This window comes from Rattus norvegicus, chromosome 5 (genome assembly GCF_036323735.1).
Source record: "Rattus norvegicus strain BN/NHsdMcwi chromosome 5, GRCr8, whole genome shotgun sequence".
Taxonomy (NCBI): domain Eukaryota; kingdom Metazoa; phylum Chordata; class Mammalia; order Rodentia; family Muridae; genus Rattus; species Rattus norvegicus.
This window is the reverse complement of record NC_086023.1, coordinates 127191050-127212484: the sequence shown is the minus strand read 5'-3', so window position 1 is coordinate 127212484 and position 21435 is coordinate 127191050. Positions and strand designations below refer to the sequence as shown.

The window sequence follows — 21435 nt, the reverse complement described above, 5'->3', positions numbered from 1 at the left end:
CACTGGGAAAGGGGGAGAGGGAAGGACAAGAAAGCTCAACACTCAAGATTCAGTACATAATTATTCAAATAAATTTTAATGATTTCAATTCAATACAACTGAAAATGTAGTGTCATTAAATAACATTTTCTGCTATAATTCAGAGTACAGTTTGGAGGCCATTTCCGGGCAGAAGCATCACATCCTAAGTTTTCAGCTTAAGTGAGGTGACTGACGGGGTCATGGCAGGGGCGGGGCAACAATGATCAGCTCATAGAATTTGGCTAAGAGAGGAAAAAACCAAAACCAAGGCAACTAACAAAGTAGCTACAGGTATTAGTAAAATGAAATACAACCCAATGTCCATCTCAAACGACTAGAAAAATACAGGTAAAGTCACAGCAAATAAAGTCTTCCCAGGGTCGGGTCATTTTATTTGCATCTCATAGTGATTTCTTAAGGCCTATGTCCAATGAAACAATTTTAAAAAGCTCTATGAGGAATGGAAGTTTATGTGTTGACAACACTTTTTAAAAAAGCTTAGATTTCTGAGTGAGCAAGATTCACCTTGGTGGGCAGGGGCCCCGCCTCCTCGTGCTCTTCAGTCTGAGACCTGACAACCACGAGGGAAGGAGCTGGATATCTGCTCAGCTTTTGTTCATTCATAAACTCCAAGTCACCATAGATACTCAGCTTCTGTAAAGAAAAATCAGCACACACCATTAACTTGGACACTCAGGAATCTCTCCACCTAAGTTTCCAGGCAACAGTTCAATCTCTGAGCTGAACGGCTGGTGAATTCTGGTGCTCGGGAGGCAGAGGAAGGAGGCCCCATGCAAGCTGCAGGCCGGCCACGGCCATGCAGTAGAATACAGTCTGAAAACAGAAAACACAAAACAAACACACGACCGATCTATGGATATTTGGTTTGGGAAATTCCATCTGTATCTCTGAGACTGGAGAATGTTTATGGATGAGGCTCAGTCTCCTGGACATAGCCGGAGGGAGTGTTCCCACACGTCCTACGTTAATCCTTAGAGGCAAACAAACGAGTAGCAGGTAAACGTGCTTTGGTTTAACTGAAGTTAACATGGCCACATTATGAGCTTTTGTTCTGGAGTTTTGGTAGATGTCTCAAGTGACCAAGTTTATGACCTTAAGTCTCCCATTCAGTTAGGAAATGATTTGCTGCAGGTGTCTAACTTGTCATACCAGGAAAGTGACACGCACTGCTCTAAACGGAAACATTCTAACACTAGTAGAAAGATCCTCCTGAATATATACACTTCCTCATGCTGCTGTGTTCAGTAAGACACTGAGGCGGCGGGGTCTGCAGACAGGTCGGTGGCTAAGAGCACTTGCAGCTTTGCAGAACCTGGGTTCAGCTCTCAGCAGCTACGCTGGGCAACTTGGAGCTGCCTTTACCTATGTAGGAGACCTGATACTGTCTTCTGGTCACTGTAGGTCCTGTGTGCACATGGTCCACACATGGATGAGCAGGCACACACATACATGTAAAATTAAGTTAAATTTTTAAAAATTTAAAATATGAGGTGATCCCAAAGAACTTAAAAAAAATGGAGAAATTGTCTCACAGAATTATACAATCAAAACAAAAGAGAGAAATCAAGTCATGCTAGAGAGAAGGCTTTGCAGTTGAGAGAGAGCTCTACTGCACAGGCCCTGGGTTCAGTTCCCAGCAGCCACATGACCATTCACAACCACCTGAACTCCAGTTCTAGGGGATCCAAGGCCCTCTTCCAGCCTCCATGGGCTCCTATATACACAGAGCATATAAATTCAAGGTACACATACGCACAGAAAATACAACTTTAAAAGAGTTATCTAGGGCTGGAGAGATGGCTCAGTGGTTAAGAGCACCGAATGTTCTTCCAGAGGTCCTGAGTTCAATTCCCAGCAACCATATGGTGGCTCACAACCATTTGTAATGAAATCAGATGCTCTCTTCTGGTGTGTCTGAAGACAGCTACAGTGTACTCAAATACATGAAACAAATAAATAAATCTTAAAAAAAAAAAAAAAGAGTTATCTAAGGGGGAGGAATTTTATGTGAGACCATCCCAACAAGTACTTCCCAATCAAGTGAGGAGAAGGGAGGGCAAAGTGAGAAACCCGTCAAGAGGTGGCCATTTTCCCAGAGTCAGAGTGGGTGCTGAGTCTAGTCCCAAGGACTGGCTCATGACTCCAGGCAAGATACAAAGATCAAAGGCTTTGAGTTAGACTGAAAGCCCGCATCAAAACAAACATCTACCATGAACTTCGTTCCAGTTTTACTGCTTCCACAGGTAAGCAATCCCTGAAACATTGCCTAGATTTTCTTATGCATATATAAAGTAGGTTAGGACCAGCTGTGAGTCAGGCACGTGGGCTGGAGAGAGGATGAGTGGTTAAGGGTGTCTCTTCCAGAAGACCTGGGTTTGACTGCCAGCATCCACTTAGTGGCTAACAACCATCTGTAACTTCAGTTCCAGGGACTCTAGTCTTCTGGTCTCTGTGAGCACTGTACACACACGGTGTGCATATATACATAGAGGCAAAACACCCATAAACATAAAATTAAAGTAAAAAGGAGTCACAGATGGTAGTGCTGGCCTGTAATGCCATCTTGGAACTTGTTTCAAAAAGCAAACAAGGAGGAGGAAAATCACACAGTAGGATGTTGGTGAATACTGGGTTGACATTCGAGAAAATGCTCTGCAAGTCTTAAAGAACGACGTCAGTGCTAGCTAGCATCCTGACCCAGTTTCCAGGCCCTTTGGTTGTGGTACCATGCAGTGACTCACTATACATCCTACTGCATTTCCCTCTTTGCTCTTCTCCTGTGGTATTGTAGACACACAGAACTCTCGCTTGTTTCGGTTGGATTTGATGTCAACAGACATTATCCCACATTTAATTATATAAGTAACTTTCTTTTCTTGGAAACTAAGGCAAATCAGCAAATTACAGCTTTTCCCCAAACAAACATTCTTTACCTTAACAACTGTCTCTTGAGCCAGTTAAATTTTAATTACTAAGGAACAAGGTCATAATCTCTTTGAGGTTAGCTACCAGAACAGAGAAACTCAGAATCAAGGACTGGTTTCTTAGTCTCTAAAACAATATTTATGGCAATTCATAACTTTAAGTGGCTGCACAAGCCCTCTCTCCCACCCCAGCTTAGAGAGCAGGGCCAGCAGTTCTCTTCAGTCTCAGAGCAGCAGTGATGGTGCTGTGCTCAAGCCCACAAGCAGATACATGTCAGGGCCCATGGAAGCCACTGTGGCTGGGCTTACAAACTTGTGGTTTTCATACAGGCCAATCTCACCTGAGTAAAACCATCACAAAACTCTCTCATTCTACCAGCAGGGCCTTATTTTTCTAGTTAAGCGGGCACTTAAATTGGTTATTCAAGGGGCTCTGGCTTTAGGTAGCCCAAGGGTTAAAGCCCACTCACCTCAGGGGGCACGTATTGCTCCACGGCTGTAGCCACAGCTGCACAGCAGATCCAGAGCAACACCATCACCGAGAGCACCAGAGTCGTAGTTAAAATCCACCCAGAGTTACTGCAAAACATCATGGCAGTCAGTCACACTGCCTTCACACAGAATACTGAACTCTGCACTGTCTTCAGAACTAGTTAACGAACCTATTTATTATATCTACTTTGTTAGGATGAGCTGATGTTCTTTCCTCTATGTCTAGGATGTCTGTAGCATGGCTAAATAACTATTACAATAATAATTAATAATGATGAAATCAGACATATAGACTTCCTACTACACTTACAAAATTTCCTCAAATTGCTGGGCTTAGTGAAACGCACCTTTGATCCCAGCACTCCAGAGGCAGAGGCAGATGGATCTCTGAGTTCCAGGACAACCTGGTCTACATAATAAGTTCTAGGACAGTCAGGCCTATACAGTAAGAGCCTATTCTAAAACAACAACAAACCCACAAAACCAAAAACGACTCCCATCAAGTTACTGTCCAGGGCATTTTAATTATTTATTTTTGAGGCAGGCCTCAAACTTGGTGTGTGATAAGGCTGGCCTGAAGTTCCTGCCTTCCTACCTCGCTAGGATTACAAGTTTGGACCACCGAACCTGGAGAATACATTCTACTTACTAAATTAGAAAAAGCAAGCAAGTATCCTAAAAACTGAACATGGTTTTTTTTTTTTTTTTTAAATTTGTAGGCTATTGCAATAATACTCATTTAATAAAATACCCCTAAAAGTTAAGGTAAGTTATGAAATGATTATTTGTTTTTCCTCATGCTCTAGCCAAGGCATGATTTTGCCAACTGCAGATAGTCTCTGTGGTCACGTGATGTTTGGAATCTGCAAACTTTTCAGAGGGTACATAAGTGCTAGGGTCCCGAGGGGAGGGGTTGGTGGTTGGTAGGAGGGGTTGTAGTTTGTTAGTAGCTCAAAGAAGAAACAAAAGGAAAGAAATTCATTCAGAGAATTCTATTTCTTTCTCCTCTCTCCTCCTTTCTCTCCTATCCAGTGATAGGGGATGGAATAGGGCTTGGGGATAAAGGGTAGGAAAATGAAAAACCCAAAAAGTAGCAAAGTCTGGCTACATAGGAGGGCATTTCGGACTCTCAAAGTCTGTGACAATCCCTAATTCCCATGTGTTCATTCATGGTCAAAGGACCTATACTGTAGATCGCCAGTGATCCATTCACTTTTTGTCGCAGCCTAAGGAAATGGCGTGCCACTCACTGTTTGTCTCCTAACAAAAGAGGGACGTGGGTCTTGGAGAATAAGCTGAGCTTGATTCCAGGAAAGAATTGAAAAAGGAAGAATTGCCTTCTGGTCGCTGTGTGGTTCTGTGACATACACACCCATAATCAAATAAAATATTTTTATGTTTACTTTAAAAGAAGTAGACTCTAGAAAGCGTGCAATTGTACTTTGATGCTAAATTTCAAATATTCCAATTTTTTTTTTCGGAGCTGGGGACCGAACCCAGGGCCTTGTGCTTGCTAGGCAAGCGCTCTACCACTGAGCTAAATCCCCAACCCAAATATTCCAATTTTTAAAAAGTAGCAGAGTAAGAAATGTTGTTAATAAAAGCATTCACTCCCCTTTCATGGTTCATCCTCTCTGGACCTAAGGAACTCACTTCCATGGGTGAGGACAGATCTGATATCTGGACTACAGCAACTAGTACAGACAGAAAACTGGGGTGCATCTCCAAGTGTATCTTTTTCCTAGACCCCCATAGCAAAGCACAGTAGATCCTGTAGATGCCAATCATCTCCATGACCTCCTGACTTCCCTGGCCATTGTCCTGATCTGGCCCATAATTTCCTGCTCACAGCTCTCCGGCCTATACTCATTATATGCAGGATTGCTCCTGACACTCTTTATATATACTTCTCTTTCAAATATAGAGTACATTATAATAACCCATATCTGTACACAGAAACTTCTAGAGAATAAACTTCTAGTTAAAAGTTAGCTATTTTCCAAGTAAAACATTCAAAGATTACTTTTAAATTGTTAGGTCAGATCCAGTGAGATTACTTAGCTGGCAAGGATGCTTGCTGCCAAGCCTGATGACCTGAGTCCAATCCTCACAACTCCCACAGTGAAGGCAAGACCCAACTCACACACACACACACACACACACACACACAGTCTCTCTCTCTCAATACAACTTAAATATTTCACTGCAGTATCACACTCAACCAGATTGGCTCCCCCAGAACAATGTACTGTAAAGCATAATGGCTTGCAGCTTTATCGGGAGGGCTCATGGAGGCACTCCTATGGTGAGATGTACACTTTGATCAAACCCTCTCCACTCCATCAGAATGGCTGGCCATCCTTCCTTGGAGGGGGCATAAGGCAGCCGTCACTGGTGCCTCCCAGTTCTCCTGTTCTTCCTAAGAATCTTCCTAGTCCATACCTATCTCTTCTAACTGCGTATTTGTGCGTGCACATAAAACCAATCCTTAAAACTAGTCAGACATACTTTAAAGTTGAGCTTAATTAATTTATTTTTAATTTAGTGTGTGCAGTGCTGATTCTTTCCTTCCATCATGCGGTTCCCAAGACTGCACTTAGCTTATCAGCTTGGTGTCACCCACTAAGTCATTACAGCCTTACTAAGGCCCCGGTGGAGTTTAATTTAAATGTGTGAGTAAGACAAATCAAGTAATTCTAACAAGAATGCCCTTGTACTGTAGGAAAAAATATGTGTTCTGTTTGGTTTTACTAAGTAGCAGAAAGAGGCGGTAAGAGGCTGATCAACAGTGAGACAAGAGGGATTTGTCCTGCTGTGTGACAGTATGACCACAGCTAATAGTAACGTACTGTTTGAAAATGGCTTCAAGAGGGCTGGAGGGGTGGCTCAGCACTTAAAAGCATTTGACTGCTCTTCCAGAGGTCCTGAGTTCAAATCCCAGCAACCACATGGTGGCTCACAACCATCTGTAATGGGAACTGATGCCCTCTTCTGGTGTGTCTGAAGACAGCTACAGTGTACTTATATACAAAATAAATAAATAAATCTTAAAAAAAAAAAGAAAATGGCTATAAGAGAGGATTTTCATTGTGATTTCAAAGAAATGTAGATGTCTAAGGTACTACATATGCTAATTATCCTGTGTGATTATTACATGAGGCATACACGTATTAAAATAGCATACCATATCCCACTGTATAAGTATATGTCTATTTAGAAAACAGTAATATTACCTTCATCAGACTAATTATTCAAAAGTACAAATTTGGAAAGGAAGTTGAAAAAAATATTCACTTTTTAACTATTAAACTTCTAATTTAAAAATGGCAAACAGGGAGCTGGAGAGATGGCTCAGAGGCTAAGAGCGCCGACTGCTCTTCTAGAGGTCCTGAGTTCAATTCCCAGCAACCACATGGTGGCTCACAACCATCTGTAATGAGATCTGGTGTCCTCTTCAGGCCTGCAGGTATGCATGTAGGCAATAATAAATAAATCTTAAAAATAAATAAATAAATAAATAAATATAAAAAAAAAAACAAAACTAAAAATGGCAAACAGAATGACTGGCATGAGCCAGACTTTATCTTTGGTGAATACGCTAAGAAGAAACACATACAGAGACAGACATCTTAAAAAGCCATCGCTTTCTTCATCTTCCAGGTAGTTCCTGTGTGCTTGGGAGTTTCTCATCTGTAGATCTGAAATGAGAAAGCACGGTGTTGAATCAATGTCTTGAGTGCCAGTCTCACTTTCTCCTAGATATGTACATCCCGAAGGGAGTTTCTGTGAGTGGGCTCTGACACATTCTATGTGTTAAAATTCTTCTGACACATCAAAACCAAATAAGTATTGTACCATATTATGAATCTCCTGCCTTACTTTTAAATGTTGTTTGTTTTGTAGTCCTGAGTGGCCTTGAACTCACAGCCATCTGCTTGCCCCTGCCTCCTAAATGCTGGAATTAAAGGTGTGTGTTATCATGCCTGGATCACATGTTTTTGGTACTGATGTTCTTGTTGAGTTACATGTGAACCTGAGTAACAGAATTTGTTTTAGTCTATCCTAATTAAAACAGTCCATGTTAGCATTATCTATTCATTCCCACTCAACAGTAAAACCTGTAAATTAACTATATCAACAAGTAAAAGATGGCAGGTAGAACATCATCAAAGATAAACTGCTTTAGCCTGATCTTTGATGTTCCTATGATTTAAAATTCGTATCTAGCATGGAAATAAAAAAGAGAATAGGAAACTCACACTTTTAAGGTAGTATCACGATTAGGCTTATTGGGAAAAAACCCACTACTTTGTTAGTTCACATTGGAAGCTTTGAAATGGAGTTTAGAACAGTGCATGGTCCCCATGCTAGCAGCATTACCAGGATGTGGAACTCATTAGAAGTGCAAACCCCCAGGTAGATGGAACCAGAACTGGAAGTCAGAGTGGGCAATTACAACAGATCTGACAGCTAAGGTTTAACCATCTACTTCAAATAAAACTTACAGGACATTTTGCTTAACGATGACTGTCTTAAGTCTGCAGGCTCCTGCTCCAACTGCGGTGCATACTGAATTTCCGGCTTAGACTAAAATGGTGAGGAAAGCATTATGTCATTCATACCTCAGACGCTGTTCTTAGTAACAAGTTCTAGAACACACTATCCATACTATCAAACTTCAAATTGAAAAACAGTAACAGATAAAACACATCAACCACAAAACTTCAATATTATTTAGCTGGTAAAAATGAATTCCGATTTTAGTTGATCAGAAATAACTCAGCAGCCTGCTTAAATTTTTAACCAAATATATATTATATATTATCCTGGATATAGTATATTTTAACCAAATACATATTGTACATACGAACTCTTTTCTCATCTGGAACATTCTGTTCCTTCCTAACGCTAAGCTTCTGACACACTACAGGCATGCATTCTACACCTCATATCTCTGAGCCTCTGGAAAGGGACTTTCTTCATCCAAGTTACACTCAAGCTGACATAGACTTGAGAGAAAGAGAATCCCTCATCCACTGAGGATGCTTTTGTGTATGTAGCTTTAGGACACAGAACTTATCCATAAATATAAGAAGACACTGTGTTTTATTGCCATCAAATTAAGTGCAGAGGACCCAAACGTAGGATAATGCTAGGAATCACAAAGTAGTCATATGGTAAACCACTATAATAATGCTTAAAGCCGTGGCTTACTACGTGAGAGCTAGATAGTGTCACAACGCAACCTGCTGACTGATATAGATGAGGAACTTACTGAATTGAAGAAAATAGGATGTCAGGATGCACTATGGGTGTGGAGCCTAAAAATGCCCTGAGTTTGAGCTGAATATCACATTACTAGTAACCAACAGCACGACTCTAGGAAAGCTGGGTGCTTAGCTTCCTCACCAAGAAGCAGGGGTGATACAACCTCACAACACTGTTTAGAGCTTCAGAAACCAGTCAGTTCTCTACACCCATGCGTTCTATGTCACTGCACTTCATGTCTGTAACTGAACCACTCCTGGGGGGATCTGTACTGAGTGTGCACAGGCATCTCCATTATCATTAAACTACATCATAACAATTATTTGTGCAGATTTCACAAGCAACTCAGGGGTGATTTAAAGCGCAGTCACGCACTGTGACAGCAACACTATAATGACATCCCCACCTAGTAATACTGTAGCATCTCAGTTCAAGAATACTATATTATTAAATGACCCATAACTACCTACACAGGGGGGAGTTTGTAGGTTATATGTAAATGCAATGTCACTTCATATTATGAGATTTAGCATCCCCAAATAGTAGCATCCTCAGGATCCTGGATAACTTCTCATAGGCACTCTAAGACTATATAGAACTTGTTAACATCTTATCACACAGTCAATTTCTAGACAAGAGGAAAATTACCTCCCTGGAGGGCAAATGCATCTGTACCACGTTCTTACAGGCAGCTAGAGGAAAACACATAAACTTCCTATTGTATCATTAACACTTTTCTAGTGTCTGTGTTATATGCCACTATTTATGTTCAAGGTATATGGTATTACCTTCCTATCTAAATTTCTCATTTTCCAAGTTAGTCAAACCAAGAAGACCAAATAACCACTAAGCTTGAGGTAAGGCCTCAAGGCAAGAAGGAAAGGTGACTACACTGTGTCCTGCTGCTCAGGGTCTCCACAAGGCCAGTTAAGCAGCAGCATTTGACAAAAGCATTAGGTGACTGACTACATGGTTCTATGCCAAGGCCCTTATGTAAGACACGGACAGCGCCCATTGTTGTACTTCGGTCAATGTGTGCGACACAGGTGTCACCTGGAATATGACTATTTTTCCATCATCAGCTTGAAGATAAAAAGTCCATGAAGAGGTTATGAAGCTCTGTGCAGAGTCCATCATGTCGCTCCAGAAGGACCTCACCAGAGTCAGAGGGAAGAGGAGGTGCATCCTTGGCATCAGGGACATGAGCTAAACAAACAAGGAAAGCGTTTAAGGAAAAAGAATTATTTTATTTATGATGTGTGTACTCAAGAGAACAAACCTTGCCGGGAGAGGGTATAGATAATTTCACGAACAGTCACAACCACCAGCATCAGACTCCACCCTGCTGCTGATGCAGATCAACTCTGGTAAAGCTAACATGGCAGGCTACCCAAACTCAAACACTCATACACAACCCACGACTTCTATCAGGCTAACAGGCTTTGAGCCAAGCCCCCAACATGGAAACTCTTAAGATCTCATTAAAAGAAATTTGAATGGGAAAGGAGAAATCAAATCATTCTTACCCTTAACATTCCCAGGAGGGAAAATCATGTCTTAATGACCATCAAAGGCAAAAATGTACACAGAAAACATGAGGCTTGGTTGCACTGAAAGCTGACTGGTATTCTGTGGTATTAATTTAAGTGATGGGTGCTGCTGACAAGATTTTAACACCAGCTGACGCAACCTCGCTCAACCCAATTCTGACTTCTTAACTTACTAAGTGGCTCTGACCCTGGGGCACAGACTTGGGGTGCAGACTACTGAGCTCTAGGGATAGTGTTGGCTCATGTGACATCAGGAGACACACCACAAGAGCCACTGCAAAGCAAAGGACAGCTTTAGAGTAGGACAATCTGTACTCAGGGTCCAGTTTCCCCATGTAGTAGCTATGAGACCTATCACAAGTCCACTCAAAAGTATTTAGTGAGGCTACAAATTTGAAGAGATCAGAGACCAGGTGTTTCTGTTTTCATTTTTTTGAGATAAGGTATTGCTATGTGGCCCAGGCTAGCCTCCCCCTTGCAATCCTCCAGGCTTAGTTAGCATCCTGAAAGCTGAGGTTGCAAGCATGTCTACTTACATATCTATTTCAATCGTCAATGTGCACCTGTGTTTAGTCAGAATACTTTAATTAGGAAAGGGATTAGCACAGGGCAGCGTGCATATGAAAGGAGGGAAACCTACTGCAAACCAGGGGAAAGCAATTGCTAATGGGTGTGAGATTTATTCTGGGGTGATGGAAATCTCTGGAATTAGATAGTGATGATGGTTGTGCAACTGCAATTTATTCTAAAAGTCACTGAAGTTAGAAGCGTGGATTTCTTTTTTTTTTTTTAAAGAATTATTTATTTATTTCAGGTATAGGATACATTGTAGTTGTCTTCAGACACACCAGAAGAGGGGCATCCAATCCCATTACAGATGGTTGTGAGCCACCATGTAGTCACTGGGAATTGAACTCAGGACCTCTGGAAAAGCAACCAGTGCTCTTAACCCCTGAGCCATCTCTCCAGCCCGTGGATTTCTTTTAATATGTGCATTATTTGTCAAATTAAAAATTTTCTACAAATTGCAATGGAGGACAATTTTGCTCTATTTCTCAAAATTAGAACTGCACAAACTTTAGCAATTCTAATCCTATGTTCTTAATTTATGATATACTCTCATATATTCTTATTTTATAGATATACTCATTATGTTATTATATAGATATACTCACAAATGTATGAAATATGTAACACTTATAAAAGAGAAACATCAGAAGAAACGTCATGTTCACTAGCAAGACGATGCTCTAGTTGGGTGTGATAGCTCAGCCCTGTAACTCTAAAATCAAGGGGGAGAGAGAATCAGGAGTTCAAGGCCCCCTCATCTACATACCTAGTTCAAGGCCAACCTGGACTATGTGAGATCTTGCTTAAAAACAAACCAAAAACCAACCCCCAAACAAGGGGCTACTGACACCATGATGCATCCATATGGAATATCATATAGGGAAAGAAGATGAGCTTTACATGCTTATATTAACAAAAGTCACTTGCACATCCTTGTACACATATAACATACCTCAGTATGAGTACCCTGGCTGCACAGTGGAGGAAGGCGATGCTCCCAGGGGACCATGAGCACAGGTGTCGAGTACGAAGCACAGAGGCACACCCTCCGAGTTGTAAACACTGTATCTGGAGTTTCATACAGACTATATTGCTTATGCACAAAGTTGAAAAATTATTGTCTAAAAAATAATTAATTAAAAACATTTTTTCCGGGGCTGGGGATTTAGCTCAGTGGTAGAGCGCTTACCTAGGAAGCGCAAGGGCCTGGGTTCAGTCCCCAGCTCCGAAAAAAAGAACCAAAAAAAAAAAAAACATTTTTTCCTAACACTTAAGATCCAGCAGGGCGTGGTAGTACATGCCTTTAATCGCAGCACTTGGGAGACAGAGACAGGGGAATCTCTGTGAGTTCAAGGCCAGCCTGATTTACAAAGCAAATTCTTGGACAGCCAGAGTTATTATACAGAAAAATCCTGTCTCGAAAAACTGGAATGAATGTATGAATAGAAATAAGATCCTTTCCCCAGGACAGAGATCCCACGGAGTAAGGCAGTTTCAGAGACGAGGTGGTAGAGGCTCTTGGGAGCTAAGCTCTGAGAGGCAGTTGGAACTCAACCCTGTGTGTCATTGTGAGCTACTGAATTATGTAAGGCAGGGAGATGACAAGATTTCCATTTAGAAAGAAAGATATCCAGACCCAGGAGAAGGAAAGGATTTGGAAGGGCTAGCGCAGAAAAACAGTCTAAGAGTTAACTGAGCAATGGGGACGACAGATGATCTGATGAGATTCTAGTGGCAAAGGGGATGGAGAGAGGGACTCCAATGTCATCTTCTCTTAGCCAATTTAGGGCTTTTGGGTTTGTGTTTGCTTTTTTTGCACATGTAAGATGGAAGTATCCTTGTAGATAAAATATCCAATTAAAATAAGGAAAAAATGGAGGCGTCTTCTTACTGGACTGTGAGAGAAAACAAGATGACATTATGGATAGAATGTTTTACAGAAAAATATTTTTAGAAAGTATTCTAGTAACTTTTCTATCTGAAAACATAATTTTGATGGCTGGAAAGTAAGTATCGAATCAAACAGTAAAATAAGACCACACTGGCAATGAGCATGGAGTAAGCAAGTCGGACGGAGCACAGAAGCAGGCAGCCTGGAAGGGCGGGATTGTCTCTTACTTGTTCTTGTCTCAGTTCAGCAAATGGCAACTGGTCCTGGCAGCCGAGATGGCACGCATACTGCTCGTCAGGCTGGGAATACGCTTCTGTGCACGCTGAAAGAGGAAACGGCAAATTCTTAGAAAGAGGAGGAGGGTGGAGAAGACAAAGGCTGCAAAAGAGAAAGATCTGGCATACTCCTAAGGTTGCAGAGACACAAAGACACACTTCAGTATTTCTTCTCCATGAGCGGCCAAACTTGGCAAAAGCAGAAAATACTCTAACAGAATTCTTTCATCTCTCTCCTACAAGTTCAATGTCTCGTAAACGACTCTATTAATTTCATACCTGGCTCTGGCTATATGATGACATTCACATAAAGTATTCTCACAGCTTAAAAGTTTGTGGAGAGGGAAGAAATAGTTTGATGTCCTTATGATGCCACTGAAAGTAGTCTTCAACCTGGACTGAGGGACTAAACCTCTGACTGATTTTTCTAAGTCTTCATTTTTTTTCCTAGGCCTTGTAAGAACTAGACAAGTATTCAACCATTGAACTATATCTCTAGCTCTTATTTTTATTTTGAGACAAGGTCTCCCCAAGTTGCCCAGATTGTCTATGAACTCACTCTGCAGTCCAGACAAGCCTTGAACCTTCCTGCCTCAGCCTCCCAAATGACTGGGAATACAGACTTGTGCCGCTGGGCCTAGTTTGATTTCTGGAAGTCTGAAATGGATAGACTATAAGAACGAAACGATGTGTGATAGTTATTCATATAAGTATTTGGGATTGTTCAGTTGAGAAACAAAGTATCAATATGGCAAGGGGGTGGGGGGTAAGCCGATCAGTCTATTATGCTAAATTCTAAGAAAATGGAACTAGGAAATGTTCTGAAATGGGGAATTTTAAAGGCTGGAGTAGGGCTGGGGCTGTAGTTCAGGGGCACAACACTGGCCTGGCATTCACTAGGTCCTGGGTTCAATCCTCAGCACTCCTAAGACAAGAAACAGCTGAAACGGATTCTATCGGATACACTCACATCCTTTAGTTTACGCTCATTTCTTTAACAGTTCACCACCACAGCAACTTTATCTTCTTCTCCACTCAGATAAGTAATGTACCTCTCAGAAGCTTTAGATAAACCAACGAGGCACTATGAATATACAACGGTGGCCAGTGAAAAGGAGCCTGAACCATAAAAATAATTCACAATATCACAGAAGAGTGTGTGAGGGCCACCTCAGGGGACAGTTGAGTCCTGCCACACTGAGGATGCTGCAAAAAAGACAAGATTCCATTACAGTTCTTTACAAAGTCAAATGTTCCTTGTGTCCTGATTGTAGGTTTCTTTCATTAAGCGAGTTTCTTTTTTTTTCTTTCTTTCTTTTCTTTTTCTTTTTTTCCCCCCAGAGTTGAGGACCCAGGGCCTTGCACTTGCTAGGCAAGCACTCTACCACTGAGCTAAATCCCCAACCCCAAGCACATCTCTTTCACTAAAAGGTAAGAAGAGTGGTTAAGAGTGGTGACAGCCTCCGGTTATTGTCACTGGCATGACTGATAAAGAACACTCTAAAAACACTTCAGAGTCAAAGGCCAATTCAGTAAAAACCTTGGAGCTCTGTCAACTGGCCGCCTGAGGGAAAGGCTTAGGGAAATTATATTATCCATGGGAAGGTGTGGTGAATGAGTTGGCTAGTCACCTCTGCATTTGTCTCACCAAATGCCTAGCTAAACAAAGGAATCCTATCCATAGCACAAAATAAACACTGTCTCGTTACAGATGGATGAAAGCCCATGACATTTTTAGCAGCATCTATGAGAACTCTAATTTTATAATTACAATATGGTGGGTGACTAGTTTAAACAGGATGTCTCTCTTTTCTAGGAAAATACATAAAAAGCATAACTCAACTCCAAGAAAGCCCCAAAGTTATGCACGGCTGATGTCATTAGCACAGTCTCTTACCAGATTCACATTCCAGTTTGGTTCGATTTAAATCAATTCCATCATCCACGAACTGGCAAATTGAAAACAGCCTGCAGCCTCTCTGACATGCGTATAACTCCTCTTCCTGGGAAATTCAAGAACAAAGACGATTACCAAAAAATAAGATGCTCTTTCAGCCGGGAAAAAAGGTCAAGAAGAAAGCAGAGTTAGTGTTTGTCTTAAACCATACAATAAGTTTTGCACTAAAAGGGAAAAGTTTTAGTTCCTAATTTAAATTACTCAGTTAGAGACATGGGCTCTCCCACACTAGATTGATTTCTAACTTCCCGTGCAATAAATGATGACCTTGTACTTTTGTTTTTAAAGAATTACATATTTTTATCTAATGTATTTTGCCTATAAGTGTATCTGTGCATTACCTACATCCAGTGCCCATGGAGGCCAAAAGAGGGCATCAGTCCTGCCCCCTCCCCCCAACCAGAATTACAGACAGTCGTGAACTGCCACGTGGGCGCTGGGAATGGAATGTGGGTTCTCTGGAAAAGCAGCTAGTGCTCTTAATTCCTGAGCCATCTCTCCAGTTCCTGAGTTTGTATTTTCCAAGCTCCTGTCTCTACCTTCCTAATGCTGGGATTTCTCATTCCACCATGCCTGGCTTGTGTGATACTGAACATTGAGAACCTAATAACTAAACCATGCCCCATCCCTATTTCCTTATTTTAAAAGAGATGCTAAGAAAAAAGCCAAGTGGCTAAATATATATCACCCTTTTAGCATATTCTGTAGACACAACAAACAGGTAGAAAAACTGGAAATAGAACTAAGAGTGACAATAAGAATCCTGCATGAGGCAGAAAGGAGTTAGCAAGCACCAGGGATCGCTGGCATGTTTCTGCTGTGACCAAGTGCATAGCCATCAGCTCATTAGCAAAAGGTATCAGGACCAGCTTCATAGAGCAAATGGCAAAACAAAGGCCAGAACAAAGACGAGGGATCTACACGAATATTCATGTGGAAGGATTTTTATATGTTAAACACTTTTTTAAAATTTGTATGTAGCATGTGGAGCCCATGTGCATACAGGAGCCTGGGGAAGCCAGAAGAGGACATCAGAGCCCCAGTACTGGAGTTTACAGGAGGTTGTGAGCAACCACACGGTCTCAGGGAACAGAACCTGGGGTTTCTACCAGAGCAGCAAGTGCTCTTCACCAACGAGCCATCCTCCACCCCCAAGGGTTTTTATTTTAATTTTTAATTGGCTTAGGACTAGGAACAAGAGCAACAGGGTGAGATACGGAAACAGGTACTGCAATGGGCTAGGTCAGAATCACATTTTTCTGGTTAAAAAAACAAAAACAAAGCCCGTGCAAGTTACTTTACCTGCTGAAATCTCAAATTTCCTCATCATGAAGTAAGACAACACTATTCTGGGAGACTGCTAATCTTACCAAAATGTCTGAGACACACGAGGTGCCTAACAAATATTAGTACTAATAACAATCACAATAGTATTTTTCTCTTTTATAGTAATATGTGTTAAAAGTAGAAAATGTTAATTACAAGCATTGAGAACTATATGTGAAAATCAAAATAAAATTTTTTCCCCTTTTTTCTTAGGAGAGTTTTTCATGCTTAGAAAATGGTTAAGTGCATACTGAGACTATGAACAATGAGATCAACAAGCTTTTCTTTCCTTTGATGAATACAGTGTTTAAAAAAATAATAACGTCCTTGTAACTTTATGTGTGATCCACTGTGCACACTGTCGGGCACCTAATGAAGAAGCAGCGCATATTCCAGTTATTAATACAGTAGTGTGCATTTCTTTTCAGCAGCAGAATTAGCAAAGCTAATGTAGCAGCAATGACCCGTATGAAGACACGGCTGTAAGTCCTACATGAAGTTTTATTACACAAGTTTGGAGGTGGTACATTTTGAGACCTTGGTTCTAACTGCATTAATTGCTAAGGTTAAAAAAAAAAACCAAAAAACTACATTTCATTTTCAGCATTTACAGTTTACAGGCTTTGTAAAACAGCAAAAGAATTGTCCTGTTTTTCAAGCGCCACATATTTCCTTATACAATAAAGAGCTCATTACCACGAACTACATCAGATGACATTTTACTCTCTCTATATCCCAAACTGGCCTGGAACCCTTAATCCCCATCTTTTTCAGCTCCTGAATATTGGGGTTGCTCATATGTGCCAATACACCTAGCTCAGAAGGCTTTCTTTTGTTAAACCAAACCCAAAAGACACCCAGAACCAACATTGGGAAACCATATGGCATGCTGAAAGTCTGGTGGGTCAGGAATCAACCGCCAAAGCTCAGCCTTGCCACTACTCTGTACAGCCTTGGGAAAGTTACTAATCTCTCTGATTCTCAGAGTCATCTAAGTTGTAAGGAAGGATACTCTCACATTAATCTTACACACTAGGAACGTTAAACATTCATATTATGTTGTGCTGGTATATTACATTAATAACATAGTCAATAAACACCCACAGTGTGCCAGGCTATATGTTAACATTTAATCCCTTATACAACACCTATAAAGAGAAAGCTGGAGAGGTGGCTCAGTAGTTAGCAGCACTGGCTGATCTTCCAGAGGACAAAAATCTCAGGTCCTAGCACCCACATGGCAGCTCACAACAGTCTGTAACTCTAATTCCAAGAAATACGTATCTCTTTCTGGTGTTTGCCAGCACTGCACTTGTATGGTGTAGAGACAGATATGCAGGCTAAACACATACACATAAATTGAAAATACTATTTTTTTAAAAGCAAAAAAAAATCATATTCTTAGTTCAAGCATTTTGTATTTTACAGAACATAAATTCAAATATGGTAAACACTTCAGTTCTATGCATCTCAAGTGACTGACAAGCTTTTAGAAAATATAGTCTCCTGACAGGAGCAAGAAAAGGGTACTTCTCATCATAATATCAGCTAAGTAATTCAAAGGTCCTTTAACAACAATGCTCCCTAGATAGCTTTCATATACATTTCTTACCCTCAGTTAGCTAAGTCAATCTACCTATTCTCCCTTGTTTTGGCTAATGCTGTTTGTAACTGGTCTTGGTCTGTAGTCCAGACTGACCTCATATTCACAGCAATCCCCCTACCTCAGCCTCCCAAGTACTGGGCTACATGCATGAGCCACATGCCTGGTTTTAAGTATTCTCTTTCTCAGTACCACAAATGCAAACATGCACAAACCTAGTCAGACTGCATGGTATGAGGAGAAATAGCTACCTCTGGCTGTGCTAGGCAGTGCCCTGAAAGCATCAAATTATCTTCAATCTAATGCTAGCTCTGCAAATATGTGATTTTCCTACAGTTTACAAAATTAAATTCTAAGAAAATAATTGATCAGCAATACAGTTAAGAGTGGAGCCTGAATGGACCACAGGCTTGCACGATTCTGAAGCCCATGTCCTGTAACAGACTAGTTATTGACAACATGCCTTATGCTCCTTACATTTAAACCCAGACATCATACAACTAAATCTTTGAGAACAAAGGGCAAAATATATTAATTTTAGAATATCTACTCTATGTCTTTCCAATATTTTATATCCTTACGATAAATAATTAAGATGAGATTTTTATCTGCCACTTATTAGATGAAGAGACAAGATGAGATTTATAGCTCATTTACTTTCTATTTAACGCACCACTTTTTGCCTGCAATGCAATGCACAGTAACTCAATGAGGGCCTCTAGAAACCAGTGAAGTATTTGTAATACAACTTCATTCTTTGATGGCAATAGCATGGGGCAGCCAGCTTGAAGACTCGTTTCTACCTCACTACTTCTTAGTTATAGGATCTTGGCCAAGACCTCTTTTTTTTTTTTTAATTTTTCCTTTTTTGTTGTTTTTGTTTTTGAGACAGAATTTCTCTGTATATCCCTGACAGTCCTGGAACTCACTCTGTAGACTAGGCTAGCCTCAAACTCAGAGATCTGCCTGCCTCTGCCTCCTGAGTGCTGGGATTAAAGGTGAGTGCCACCATGCCTAGTAAGAAAGTAAATTTTGAGCTGGATCCAGTTGGGCAAACCTATAATCTCAGCCCTTGGGATGACCATCTTGCACTGTATGTCAAGACACTGTCTCAAGCAAACACTCTTAAAAATGCATATAATTCTAGAATTCAGAGGGTGAGGCAGGGGGACTGCCTTGAGTTCTAGGCCAACCCGAGATCCTGTCTCAAAAACAAAACAAATTGAAGTCCAGGATAGACAGGGAGCCAATGATTTGGAGTTCTGGTTAAGAAGAGCATTAATAAATTAGTGAAAATGACTTATCAGTATCACATCAACTCTTAGCAACTAGTGAATATTATAATACCTAAGGCATTGCTTGTGATGGTGCACGTCTGTAACCCCAGAGCACTGAAGAACCTGAGGCAGGAGACTGAGACTGAACAACCAACCTGAACTGTATGTAGGCAAATCCTGTCTCAAAAACAAACACCTCAGAAATAGCCAAAGATTCATGGTATCCATGGCTTTCAAATTATTTATGTTCTCAGTATTCTGGCTTACATTACAAATTTACTAGGAAAAATTTTAAAAGAGGGGACCAAACATTAAAATAACATAAACCTTAGTCTAATTCTAGGCCAATCAATACTGATGAACTTCCCTGTAGAACCTTTTGATGACGAGAGCCTTTATAGACTTTAGTCTAAAGAAACCTTCTTATTTCCAAAGGTTGTTCCATGGCAAGCCTTAAACTCATGACCCTCTGACCTCAGCCTCCAGCAGGCTGTAATCACAGGTGTCCATCATTCCAGCTCTTCATTTCTCCCGATTATTTATTAATTTCTAGAAATTAACTTAGAAAATTTAAGGCTAGTCCCACTACAATTTTGTGGCGCCTTTTCTGTTTTGCTTGTAACTGATGACTCTCAGATAGGTAAGGGGAACAAAATGCTGAAAGGTACAAAATTTACAATTTTTCATCTCAAAGGCACGAAAGCATTTGTCAATATGGAACATTTTAAAGTCACTGGGACTGCTATTCTAGCCACTTTGTAGCTTTAGAAGGCAAAGACGGATAGCCACAATGGTTAAGCAAATAGCATACAGAAGACGAAAGAAAACAAGGATAAAAAACCACAAGCATCAGCGAAAGCCCTTACAAGGCCAGGTGGGGAGGGGTATAAACCCTAATTATACATGGAAAACGGGTGGGGAGAATCACCAAGCAATTTAGAATGTTGAGTAAACAGAATTCATAAGAAACTGAAAAACAACTTAAGGAGGTAGAATTAAAGGCTAGGCAGCGGCTGCGGGGAGGTTCCAGGGGTAGGAATTGGTCCCTCTTCTAGCTACACAGCATAGGTCTTCAGTGGGACAGTCGAATTTCTTGATCCACTCCACTGATTCCTTATCTTCTGCACCGAGTGACGTTCATTTTACTTTATTTTTTTGAAGACAGAGCCCTAACTGCTGCCTCACAAAGGCATCCAGTCTCCTGCGGCAGCGTCTCGCACACACTCACTCAACACAGACAGGAAGTCCTCCTTTCTAGTGTGTCTCATAACTACTGAGGCTGACTTCACACTTCAGACCTCAAAGGAATTGTCGGCTTCTCCGACTCGCGGAACAGAACGCGTTTCGTCCCTTCGTCCCAGAGAGGCGCGCAATAAATCCGGGCTGGAAGGCAATATTTTGTGCACGCATGCATCCGCGCCTTCCTCCCCACCCCCCGCGCTGCTAGTAGGTCAGGACCCCCGCTCATTTCCAATCTACCCTAGCAAGTGATATACTCCCTTGTGGTCCCGCAGGCTCCCAAGGGTTCGCCTATTTCGCATCTTTGTATTCTCCCCCAGCCTATCATCGAGACCTGCAGCACAAACTTCCGGCAATTACAGCAGGAGCAAGGAAAACTGCAGCTACACCAAGGGGGGAGCAGCTGAAGCGCAGATTCACCACTAGGGTCTCGGCGCTGACACCGACATGGGAAGACGCGAGCTGGGGTACCGAGGGATAAGGGGAACTTGGTATCGATGGGCCCTACCTACCTTCGGGTAGGTGTGCAAAGGATAGGTCAGCTGACAGGCTCGGTGACAGGACGCCGTGTCTCCCAGGACCGAGTCAAACGCTTCGGCCGCTGCAGTTCCGGAGCCTCCGGCCAGCGCCATGGTCAGCAGCAGCAGCGGCGGGAGCCCCACCTGGGCCTGGACCCAAAGCTTCCCCTTTGGCGCCGCCATCTTGTTCCCCTCTGTCACAGCAGCCCGAATTGTTGCTGTTTTCTTTTCAGTGTTTCTCCTTCTTCCGGGCCAGCCCCTTTCCCCGCCCCTCCGGCCTGAGCTTCCGCCTCCAAGAGCTCTTTGGCTCCGCCCTGACCCGTCCAAGCAGCTACCTCCCGGCCGGTCTCTGAGACGGAAAACCTCTCGTGGGCGGGCTTGAGAACCGGGCCAACCATCTCAGCTCTGGGCTCAGAGCGGCGCCTGCCTCTTTCTCCGTGCCAGGCTGACTGGGGCCTGTAGTTCTCGGCGGCCGGGAGCGAGCAGAGGGGTGTTGCCTCCCT

The 21435-nt window shown here is 41.8% G+C and overlaps 2 protein-coding genes across 2 annotated transcripts in view; one reads left to right on the top strand and one right to left on the bottom strand.

Moving 5' to 3' along the window:
* Positions 1-48: 48 nt before the first annotated feature.
* Tmem59 (transmembrane protein 59) lies at positions 49-21165 on the bottom strand. Its single transcript, NM_001139465.2, has 8 exons — positions 20927-21165; positions 14910-15015; positions 12965-13059; positions 9780-9932; positions 7964-8045; positions 7075-7156; positions 3437-3545; positions 49-675 (listed from the first exon to the last, which is right to left on the bottom strand). Exons 1-8 carry the CDS (start codon positions 21113-21115, stop codon positions 520-522), a joined length of 972 nt encoding a protein of 323 aa, NP_001132937.1. The 5' UTR covers positions 21116-21165; the 3' UTR covers positions 49-519.
* Positions 15080-21435, top strand: part of Tceanc2 (transcription elongation factor A N-terminal and central domain containing 2) — a 44630-nt gene continuing 38274 nt past the window's right edge. Inside the window, exon 1 of the mRNA XM_039110461.2 lies at positions 15080-20881. The gene's annotated coding sequence lies outside the window, so the exon portion shown is untranslated. The remainder of the gene's footprint in view (positions 20882-21435) is intronic.